This window comes from Hevea brasiliensis, chromosome 9 (assembly GCF_030052815.1).
Source record: "Hevea brasiliensis isolate MT/VB/25A 57/8 chromosome 9, ASM3005281v1, whole genome shotgun sequence".
Lineage (NCBI taxonomy): Eukaryota > Viridiplantae > Streptophyta > Magnoliopsida > Malpighiales > Euphorbiaceae > Hevea > Hevea brasiliensis.
The window spans coordinates 30,687,360-30,699,169 of NC_079501.1; the positions used below are offsets into that span (position 1 = coordinate 30,687,360).

General features: G+C 34.5%; 1 protein-coding gene across 1 annotated transcript; it reads left to right on the forward strand.

The window, feature by feature from the left end:
• Positions 1-1,694: 1,694 nt before the first annotated feature.
• LOC110648823 (puromycin-sensitive aminopeptidase) lies at positions 1,695-11,564 on the forward strand. Its single transcript, XM_058153682.1, has 33 exons — positions 1,695-1,711; positions 2,397-2,477; positions 2,569-2,613; positions 2,791-2,931; positions 3,038-3,113; positions 3,239-3,315; positions 3,732-3,845; positions 3,931-4,005; positions 4,094-4,201; positions 4,293-4,505; positions 4,616-4,677; positions 4,799-4,826; positions 4,924-5,010; positions 5,120-5,145; positions 5,412-5,475; positions 5,569-5,649; positions 5,818-5,865; positions 5,981-5,999; positions 6,142-6,146; positions 6,259-6,270; positions 6,393-6,449; positions 6,570-6,679; positions 8,299-8,379; positions 8,471-8,654; positions 9,080-9,228; positions 9,321-9,459; positions 9,627-9,773; positions 9,876-9,957; positions 10,061-10,236; positions 10,569-10,679; positions 10,771-10,887; positions 10,981-11,052; positions 11,281-11,564. The coding sequence occupies exons 4-33, from the start codon at positions 2,869-2,871 to the stop codon at positions 11,359-11,361; spliced, it is 2,664 nt and encodes an 887-aa protein (XP_058009665.1). The 5' UTR covers positions 1,695-1,711; positions 2,397-2,477; positions 2,569-2,613; positions 2,791-2,868; the 3' UTR covers positions 11,362-11,564.
• The last annotated feature ends 246 nt before the right edge of the window (positions 11,565-11,810 follow it).

Sequence of the window (11,810 nt, forward strand, 5' to 3'; positions counted from 1 at the left end):
AGCAACAAAAGGATACCTCAATTTCAAGATCTTAATTAATGTCCCTAGGCTAGATTTGATTTTTAAGCTAGGATTTGACTTGGAACACTAAAGTGGAGATAGTGCCACATTTTGGCTAGGATGGTGAAGCATGCATGCTTATTGCCAGCATTTGAAGGAAATTGCTTAAGAAATATAATAGGCCCCAAGACTTAATCCTTTAAACAGTGGAGCTCTTGTCTTTCTTCTACTTCATATTCCCATGGTCATAAATAATTTCAACTAAAATTTAACCTCATTTGAATTGGAAACACAATGCAAATGAACCATTTAAGCATTATGATACATATGATATATCCTTAGTCTTGAGTTCATTATTATCTAGTGCAAATAATGAAGCAAATTTTTGTGTTGGAAGGATACTGTCCTGATTGTAGAATTTTGAATATTATGATATTAATTAATACAATAATGCCAATTTTCTAAACCTAATAGTAAGTAATACAATATTTTTTTGGAAAATATTTTAGCGTTTTCTGATGCTTGCTTTGAGCATTCAAAAAAATAGATTAACAAAAAAAAAATCCTAATTAAAATGAAAACTAAACTATTTTTAAGGAATATGACTTATTATTTTTAAGAGAGTAAGTCATTTTCTAAATTTTAATAATCTTATTAAAATATAAAAATATTTATATATGCATAATATAAACATATGCCATTAGTTTAACATTACTATAAAAATAATAAAAAATGTTTTTCACATAAAATACTTCTATATATAAATTATTTTCTGTGAAACAAATGAAATCTTAATTAAAGATATTTTGTTATGAGTTAAATTGGAGTTAGAACTCGTAATCTCATTGATGTAATAAGTTAAAAGGATTATGGGTAGGCCATTTTGAAGAATATATGAATTTAATGTAGGGTGTGACTACTATAAGCTCCGCTTTATATAAGAATAAATTTAACAACTCTTATATCAAATATTTATACCAATATTTGTATATTTATTATTTTAATTATATGCATATCTTAATAAATATTACACAAATTTTAACATAAATAATTTTTTAATTAATATAAATATTTAATTTAAAAATTATTAAATTTATTTTTATATATAGTCGAGCTTAGATTAATTGCATCATTAATAAAAAAAATCTCTCATAAAAAGAATCTATGGATTTAAAAATTTTTTTTTAATGCATTTAATATAAACTTAATTTTATATAAAAATAAACTACACAATAGTTAAATTAAATATTTATATCAAATTTAAATATTTAATAATTATAAAACTATTTCTCATATAAATCCGCACCTTTCTGTTTCATTGAAATCACTAGATTTGGGCCATTTTGAGCTTCAAAGGACTTTCAGGCTCAATGCATCAGATCCCTCATGTCCACCTCTGTTAGTCTCTGGATGAGCCTTTTTAGTTTTGACTACCATGGACCATAATAAGGGCTTTGAAAATGATTCCCATCCCATGAGGAGGAGGCAGATACAATTTTCAAAAAGTTCTGAACCTGTGAGCTTCCTCACTATTGTCATATTGCAATTTCTGTTTAGTTTAATCGAAACAATTTTTTTTTAATTATTATTAATTAATATCTACATTAATATCTTGTTGTGGGGCAGAAGTGGAAGGTCATTTTGTTCATTTTGAGGCTTTGTTTTCTGAGAAATACTCTTGTTTTTCACCTCATCTGATCATCACAACGAGGTAGCTCCGATTTCTTCTTTCATATTAATTTCTAATTTTTATGCATATTCTCACAATTTGAATTATCCACAGCTCCTTTATTAGAAGCCATTGAGGCTCTGTTTCTCTCTTTGTGGGTCTCTTCGATTTAAGGGTTTTAGGCGCCTTTTCTGGGTTTTGAACTTCTGGTCTTTTTTTTGTTCCTGTGCTCAAAGCCTTGGGTCTAACTAATAGACTACAGTAATTTATATAGGAGTTTTTCAGTTTAAATGGCTCGGTTGATTCTTCCATGCAAAAGTTAGTGTTTCACAAAGACCAGTCTTTTGGGTTTGATTTCCTCTGCTCCTGTGATTACTCATATCCCATTCTCTCACTTGTTTATAGGAGTCTTTTGTTATTGTTTAGAAGGATGTTCAACAATCAACTGAGAATACGTGTTATTTGTAACTATTATATAACTGGCATTAGTTCTATCAGTGTATCATCAAAATGACTCATTTTTGCTAGTGGGGTGTATATTTGGATTATTGAGTTTGAGCTTACCTCGCTATAACTTGCTCTTAATCTCTAATGAATATGAAAATGATTTTTTTTTTCTTTCAAGTGGTTGTTGTAGCATTTGTGCCACGTTTGAAATTTGGCTACTTATTATTCAAACATATACACACAGACACACACTTGCTTATGTATTTATTTCCATTTGCAGCTTCAGGCTACAGGCCGAGTTAGTTGCTTTCAGAATTCAGCGAAAAATATTTCCAAATATAGGCGTTTTCTTAGTTCAGAGGTTTGTTTATTGTGTTTTCTTTTCCATGCATATTCAAACTCACAGCAGTTGAAGGTTTCCGAATTTTAATTTTGAAAATTGTGGAACCCAGGTCACATTTAGAAGGAATTATCGGTTTCTGTATCCTGCATTACATGTAAGCTCTAAGCTGCTGTACTTTGAATTGATGTTTCATGTACGTTTATACACACCCACATGCATACATCTGCGCTTATGTGCAGTGTCACAAATTTGATGTGTGAACGTAATAAATGGTTTTCTTGTGTTGGATACACGCATTCCTTGAATTTTTTTTTTTATTTTTCTTTTTCAGAAGGGCAAGGAAGACTGTAGGAGGCTAATTTGTTCAGTTGCCACAGAACCCTTGCCTAAGCAAATTGAAGAATCTAAAATGGATATACCAAAAGAAATCTTTTTGAAGGATTACAAGTTGCCGGATTACTACTTTGATACGGTATGGATAAGCTTACTTAAGTTAATTATTAACTGCTAGAACTTTGAATTTCCTTTTAATTGGCCTTTGCCTGTGTTCTTGTGTGCTTATATCTCTATAATTTCAGGTGGATTTAAAATTTTCACTGGGTGAGGAGAAGACAATTGTTAGTTCAAAAATAACTGTTTTCCCCAGGGTTGAAGGTAAGGAGGCCATTCTTGCACTAAGAATTTTATTAGATCATTGTTAGGAAGAATTCATAAATGTTGTTCATACAATAGCAATAGTTCAAATCTTAATAATTAATGGTCTGTGTGTTGTTTAACAGGTTCTTCTCCCCCCCTGGTTTTGGATGGTCATGATCTAAAGTTAATTTCAGTTAAGGTCAATAGTGAGGAACTAAAGGTGAGTAATTTCTTTTACTCTCCCAAAAGATGGCTAGGCTTGTAGCTCTGTTCTCATCATAAATTTCTGTTTAGACTTTAGAAGGCTTTTGCTTTTTTGTGCATGGATTTGTTTTCTTCTAAGTCCTTACTATAGGGGGTTTTGAAATTTGTTTTCCTCTCCATTATAGATATTCTTTTAGTAACTTAATCAAATGACATCCATCTCTGGCTTTCCAATACTATACGTTTGCCATTTTGTGATATTTCTTTGACTCAGTCAGTTTCGACAGGTTCTCCCCCTGCGCAACACCCCCCCCCCCCCCCCTTCCCCCTTTCATTACGTTTAATTTTGTTTTGTCCCTTTATGAAGTTGAGAGGGTGTGTTATTTGGTAATTTTAACTTCAGTTTATTTTTTCTTTCCTTTTTTTTTCCAGGATAAAGATTTTCATGTGGATTCACGCCATTTGACAATTTCATCACCACCTACCGGTACATTTTCATTGGAAATTGTTACTGAGATATATCCTCAGAAGAACACATCCTTAGAGGTGATACAGATGTTCTTCCTTCCAAATTTTCTTGTGACACTTGACTACTTCATGCCTTACCATAGTTTTTAAATTCTCTCTATAGGGACTTTACAAGTCATCTGGGAATTTCTGTACTCAATGTGAAGCAGAGGGTTTTCGCAAAATTACTTTCTATCAGGTTAATTACTTGTGAAAGTGTTTATTTCTACAGTCACTTTTACAAAATTCCAGTCTAATTCACTTCTTGTATTCTAATTTGCTAACAGGATCGCCCTGATATAATGGCAAAATACTCATGCTGGGTTGAAGGTGATAAATCATTGTACCCAGTACTTTTGTCTAATGGGAACCTCATAGAACAAGGAGATCTTGAGGTGAATTTTAGTAATGCAGCATTTGTCCAATCTCCCCGTGCCCTAGTAGTTGACACTATTCCAACAATTTCACTTTCTGGTTCCATTGCAGGGTGGTAAGCATTTTGCTCTTTGGGAAGATCCCTTCAAGAAACCTTGCTACTTGTTTGCCTTGGTTGCTGGACAGTTGGAGAGTAGGGATGACATATTTGTTACCCGGTCTGGTCGAAAGGTGTCACTAAGAATTTGGACTCCAGCCCAAGACCTGCCAAAGACAGCACATGCCATGTTTGCGCTTAAAGCAGCAATGAAATGGGATGAGGATGTCAGTATCTTCATTCCCAAGCTTTTGATGTTTCCCAGTCTTAATCCCAAGGTTATTTGTTTGGTCATGATTTTAATGTGTGCTTTGCTATGATATAATTCTATGAGCAGGTTTTTGGTCTTGAATACGATTTGGATCTCTTTAATATTGTTGCTGTTCCAGATTTTGACATGTAAGTTACATTCTTTGTAGGGTACAAGTAATTTCATGTCTTCTCTATATGATGATAACAAATATTTTTCGCTCTTATACACAAAATTATTGAAGCTAATTGTATTTTGATTGATTGCCAGGGGGGCTATGGAGAACAAAAGTCTAAATGTATGCCTTATAACTTTTTCTGGAGTTATTTATTAATTGATATAAGATTATTTCTCTTTGATCTTAATAAATTTGTGAGGTGATTTCTTTTCAATAGATTTTCAATTCCAAGCTTGTTTTGGCATCTCCAGAAACTGCATCAGATGCAGATTATGCTGCAATTTTGGGAGTTATCGGTCATGAGGTTGATGATTTATATCTGTAACATGAAGTACACCAAATGTTAGCTTTTACTAAAATTAGATAATAATATTATTTTGACCTTTTGTTTTAATCTTATTTCTGTCATACAGTACTTTCACAACTGGACTGGTAACAGGTTGGCTTATACCCATTGATACTCTTTATCTTTTATAAAATACGCCTCGATTTTTTTATCCTGTCTTTACTTATTACTGTCATCACATTCTATTTTTCCGTGCTGAGAAATAAGATTTCTGTTTCCTTGCCAAATGTTATTGCCATCTATTTATATTGTTTCATCATTTTATGGTTATGGGTGTTATTTTTTGTATTGCTTTTGTTTTGTTCAAACATGTGATGGAATCATGGAACTTGTTTTAAGTACTAAGTAAACACTTGCAGAGTGACTTGTCGTGACTGGTTCCAGCTCAGCTTAAAGGAAGGTCTTACTGTATTCCGGGATCAGGTACAGCTCTTCTTTCCTCTGTAGTGAGTGTCAATTATATCCTTACAACAGAATCTTATCTTTTTAACATAGGAAAGCTTTCTCTATTGCTAGGAATTTTCATCAGACATGGGAAGCCGTACTGTAAAGAGGATAGCTGATGTTTCAAGGCTTCGAAATTATCAGTTTCCACAGGTTTGAATTCTCCTCCTTCATTCATAGGAGTGATACATTTAGTCTTATATACATTTAGTCTTATTCTATAGTATTTTTAAGTTGATATATGTGGATTCACATGTAATATGTTATACCCTATGCCAAACAATATTTAGGTGCTGATAAATCTTTTTTGCAATAATCCAGGATGCTGGTCCTATGGCTCATCCTGTACGACCACATTCTTACATCAAGGTCTGAAATTTACTTATCAGATGATACCTTCTTGAAAATCTATCAGCTTGCTTTAAGCAAGTGTTTGCCTGTGTGCTGTATTCATGTCATTTTTTTTTAATTTTTGTGGATGCAGATGGATAACTTCTACACAGGTAAGTTTCTGTTCTAAATGATGTACTGAGTCAAGGTTACATCAAATACTTATCTTGGAAGGGTGCTCCTTGATGTTTTGCTTTCCTTTTGCAATACTGGAATGATTTCAATACGGGGCTATGCACCAACTCCAACTTGCAGTCACGGTATGTTTGACAATAGTTTTTGCTCCATCTTTGAGTTCATTCAAATCTTTTGTCAGTTGACCAGATATGTAATTGTTCTTTTTATTTCTTGGTTGTTCATTGTCTACAACAGGTTTATGAAAAGGTTTGTCAATTTCCCTCTGCATGCGTGTCTTGTGACCTTTCTTTTTTACCTTTGTTGGGCCGACCGGGGAAGGGGTAACGGAGGGTGTTCACAGATGCCAATTACTTAATCTTGCATTTCAGGGAGCTGAAGTTGTCAGGATGTACAAAACCTTGATGGGGAGTCAAGGTTTCAGAAAGGTATAGCTTGAGCATATGTTTAAACCTTGAACTAACACTTATGTCACAGGATTACTAGCTTTTACCATGAAATTGCTTATCCTGGGGAGTTCAGTTAGATGCATTCTGTTTGTGTTTCAGGGCATGAATCTTTATTTTAAGAGGCATGATGGCCAAGCTGTAACCTGTGAAGACTTCTTTGCTGCCATGCGAGATGCAAATGATGCAGATTTTGCTAATTTCTTACAATGGTATGTACTTTTTTAGGTACATTATAGAACCCGTTTCATTTAGCAAACTATATTTATCTCCATTTTCAAAAGCTTATTAAATGGTTCTGGAGATTCCAAAATGTGAATGGTCTAGTTCTTTAGAAAACCAGTGGCAGGGCTGTTTACTAAATGAGAAAACACAAAATTACTCTCTGTAGATGTGATTATTGTTCGATCTTCAGTCATGTGATATATATATATATATATATATATATATCTCTTCCAACACCTAACTACTGAGCTGAGCTCCATCATTGAGAGCAACCATGCATCTACCAACCTTCTTAGCCACTGTGTTCAAAAGGTATAATGTGTGGAAAAACCATGCTTCCCGTCCAGAATGAATTCTGATCTCATCATGAGAAGAAAAGTCAGTTTGTCTCTGTGGATGAGAAGCAGGCTCATGATATTTAGCTATTGACCATTTGATGTAGAACAAGAAAATACCACAGGATCAAGAGAAAAACATTCTCAACTTCATTTATTCTCAATTGTCAATTATGTCATAATAGAAGTCTCCCAACATGCCTAGGAGGCTTAGGTATTTATAGTAAAAAAACTAGTCCTAATAATACTAGGATTAGCAGACCCTAAATAAGAAAATACAAATCAAACTCTAATTAGAAATATTAAACCAATACTAAGTAGGAAAACTCAAAAGTTCCTAAATAAAATAAAATTCTGCTTCCTAAATAATAATAATAGAATTCTTAAATAATAGAAATGCTACTAACATTTCCTAAATAATAGAAATATAATCTTCATAATTTTACAATAAAAGATTAAATCAAAATAATCCCTAAATCTAGTATTCTTGGACTGTATCACCATTCTAATGCTCTTTGTCCAATGAATAAGCATGAGGATTTGGGGTTTATGGATTTGAGGATTAGTGGAATGAGTACCTTGAGAGGGAGAATGATAAATGGGAAGATCCCAAATGGGTAGCTGTTTTCATGAATGGATGATTCCATTTGTGTTTTTGTCCAGATTGAGCTTTGAGAGCTTGGTTCTGATGTAGTTATGGAGGTTCATTTTGTGATTTTCATTTGGTTGGGAGAGACTACATTTCACAGCAAGGAAATTGTCTTTGATATGTGGAAGAATTCACCTCCATTTTATGATTTTTGGCTATACGTTGCTTTATGTTTTTTTAGGGTGAAACTGATATTGATTTGGGAAGACAATACCTTTGGGTGAGCCAAAAATTTTCAAAGAAAGGGAATAAACAGAAGCTTGGTTCAATTGTCAGTGAAAAAAACAATCTCACATTTAGAGATCTGCAAGGGTGGGAAAGGTAGGTGAGAGTTGGGAATGAGTTAGATATAAATCATTTAAATCTTAAGGGTATTTTGAGAATAAATTTTGGTTTCCACCATTGGTTAACATTTTACTTAAAATCTTTACAGGACCATTTTATTAATGAAACTAAATGTCCAGAACCATTTAATTTCACTTTTGATAAGGGGTGGATGTAAGGGACTTACCAAGTGTCAGAAGGGTTTTTTGTAATTTATCCTTTTTTAATTTTCTTTTCATTTTTGTAGTTTATATTATTTGTTTCATTGTTTATTTTTGAAATACAATATAAATGACAGGTACTCCCAAGCTGGTACACCTCTTGTGAAAGTTACATCATCCTACAATGCTGAAGCTCGTACTTTCTCCTTGAAGTTTAGGTATAATGTGCAAAGAACTTTGTTATGAGAAATAATAATCTTCCTTTCCCAGTCCAAATATATTACGAATCTAAATGGGACATTTGTGCAGCCAAGAGGTACCTCCAACTCCAGGTCAACCAGTTAAAGAACCCATGTTCATTCCTGTGGCATTAGGTCTACTTGATTCAGCTGGCAAGGACATGCCTCTCTTCTCTGTGTATCATGATGGAATATTGAAGTCCATTACTAGCAACAATCAACCAGTATACTCAACAGTTCTTAGAGTAACCAAGGTCAGTTGGGAACTCATACTTCTTCCGCTTCACATGTTTAAGCTGGTTTATCCTTGGTTTTTGCTTCTTCTCCAATTTCCATGGCAGTTATAATTAGTGCATCTAGGGGTCTCCTCTTTTTTCTTTCACCCCAGATTTAATGGGGGCTTAACACACCTGCACACACACCCAGAGACATGTATGTGGAAATTTCTTGGCAAGCCGTGTTGCAAATAATTCTTACAAAATGGAAGTGCTTTTAAATGGTTAATTGTAGTATGAACTTTATTTTACCTATTATTAAGCAAAACAGAATCTTATAAAAGTTTTTTTATATTCGTTAGAAAAACTGATTTTAAATTTTCAGTGTAGCAAACCTAAGTAATAACATGCAACTATTTATATGCACCTCTGGTTTAGTGATAACCTTTGATGGTGCTAAGCAGAAAGAGGAAGAATTTGTCTTCCCTAACATAATTGAGCAGCCAGTTCCTTCTATATTGCGTGGTTATAGTGCTCCTATCCGTTTCGAATCAGATCTCTCTGAAAGTGATCTGTTTTTCCTCCTTGCTCATGATTCAGATGAATTTAACCGGTTTGTCTTTCTCTAAACTTTTATTCTATTTTATTTATGGTCAAGCTGACAGATATAGAGCAAATTTATTTAGCTCTGCCTTTCTGTTTTAGTTGGGAAGCTGGACAGATCTTGGCAAGGAAGCTGATGCTGAGCTTAGTGGCTGATTTCCAACAGAAGAAACCATTGGCTTTGAATCCAAAGTTTGTGCATGGGCTCAGAAGCATACTTTGTGACTCCAGTTTGGATAAAGTATAATGAGAATTTTTTCTTTGATAATCTTATTCCACTTTCAACCAATCCACCGGATCCCTCTCCCTCCCCCCCCCCCCCTCTCTTTTTTTCTTTTAGGTTGAGGAGCAGGGAGGAGACAGAAGATGAATGCGCTAATCAGCTTAACTTCCCTTTTTGTTATCCAGGAATTTATTGCAAAGGCAATAACTCTGCCTGGTGAAGGAGAAATAATGGACATGATGGAAGTTGCAGACCCTGATGCTGTTCATGCTGTTCGATCTTTTATGAGGAAGCAGATTGCCGCTGAACTGAAAGCAGAGTTTCTAACCACAGTATGACATCTACTGTGGAGTTAGAATATAATACGTTGTACTTTTTATGTCTCCATTTCCTAATTAATCACCATTAGTGAATGAATCTTTTGTGCTTCACAGGTTGAAAATAATAGGAGCTCAGAAGAATATGTGTTTAACCATCCTAACATGGCTAGGCGTGCTTTGAAAAATGTTGCCTTAGGTATGTGTTGCTTAGGATCTGGTATTGCATTGTTCAAGATTTTTTTTACTAAAACTATCTTATGCTAATTATGTTTGTGGTTTCATTTTTCAACCGTCTGTAGCATATCTTGCATCACTGGAAGATGAGGAGATAACAAAGCTTGAACTACATGAGTACAGAACTGCCACAAATATGACGGAACAATTTGCAGCTTTGGCAGCCATAGCCCATAACCCTGGTAAAATGCGTGATGAAGTCTTGGCTGACTTCTACAACAAATGGCAGCATGACTTTTTGGTGAATCTCTAACTCAATGGTTCTGTAATTGCTTCAATGAACTTTATGTTTTTGATTTGTTGTGTTTTGACAGAAGGAAATTATATTTTCAGAAGATAAAGACCTAGTTTCTATAATGTCTTCTAAATAAATAAGTTACAGCAATGAACATATTTTGTTGTTGATTCCATAACCTGCAACTCCTCTTTTTTGAACCTTCTCTATAATATTGTTATGACCATTTTGCTCTGTGTTCAAAAGGATTTCTCAGTTTTTTTGAAATGCCAGTTTCTGATTGCTGCATTTGGGCTCCTATTATGGCTTTCTGATAATATGTTCTCTCTTTTTGTCAGGTTGTGAATAAGTGGTTTGCCCTCCAAGCCATGTCTGACATTCCTGGTAATGTTGAGAATGTCCGAAACCTCTTCAATCATCCAGCATTTGACCTGCGTAATCCAAACAATGTAAGCAATCGGCAATGTCTGTGCACATGCAATCATGTTTATTTATTTATTATTGGAGGCTTTATTGAATTTGAATCTCTTTGTGAAATAGGTATACTCGCTCATTGGAGGATTTTGTGGGTCTCCTGTGAATTTCCATGCAAAGGATGGGTCAGGCTATCAGTTCTTAGGGGAGATGGTGGTGCAACTAGACAAAATTAATCCTCGGGTTTGATTCAAACAAAAGCATCTCTAGAATTGTGAGTCAATTGTCAGTATCTTAAGGGTGTTTAGTTGCTTCTCTAACTTGTATGGCTTACAGGTGGCCTCCCGCAGGGTGTCAGCCTTCTCAAGATGGAGGCGCTATGATGAAACCAGACAAACCCTTGCCAAGGTAACTAGCTGGTGCAATTTTCAATGTGCAACCTTGTATATTTCTACATGTTTATAGTTTCCAGTAAATGCAACTCTAAAGATCAACCATCCAAAAGAGATTATTTATGAGGAAAAATATCAAATAACAATTCTACCAAGTCATGTTTCTGGTCAATGATTCCACTGTTGATCAGTCATTTTTTTACTGGCAAATTCATTATAGGCAAATTGGCATGTTTTTTTGCAGGCACAGCTGGAGATGATCATGTCCACCAATGGACTATCTGAGAATGTGTTTGAGATTGCCTCAAAAAGTTTGGCTGCTTAAATGCCAGAAGTTGTGATCTATACAGAATAAGAATATGCTTTTCTCATTTTCAAAACCACCATATTTATGTTTTTGGCTCTTCTACTAGTTTTTGATTTTGCAGTAGTTGCTGCATTCTGTAGCTCCCGATAAAATTTATGCGCTGAAATGTACTATAAAACTAAACCCTGGAAAGTGAAAAGAGTAGTATTTTCTTCTTGAGATGTTTTGGACTGCACCATTGTTGACCCTGAAACCAAAATGGTATCTTGATCTGAAGGGGAGGGGTTCACAAGTTGCTTTCACCTTCAACATTGTATTCCCACAGCTCCACTTCCAGACTGGTATGCACATACTTAACCTGTGGAATTCCCATGTTGAGGATAGCAGCGGACGAGGTAGTACATTAGTTAAGATTCATAGTTTCATACTGTAACTCGTTCAATTGGGCGGAAATAAGCATTCTCTAG

Bases quoted from the DNA above. Each gene is read 5' to 3' on its own strand.
- LOC110648823 (XM_058153682.1), top strand. From the start codon at position 2,869: ATGGATATACCAAAAGAAATCTTTTTGAAGGATTACAAGTTGCCGGAT. The intron at 8,380-8,470 runs GTATAATGTGCA...ACATTTGTGCAG, and splicing joins ACTTTCTCCTTGAAGTTTAG to CCAAGAGGTACCTCCAACTC. The intron at 10,237-10,568 runs GTGAATCTCTAA...TCTTTTTGTCAG, and splicing joins AATGGCAGCATGACTTTTTG to GTTGTGAATAAGTGGTTTGC.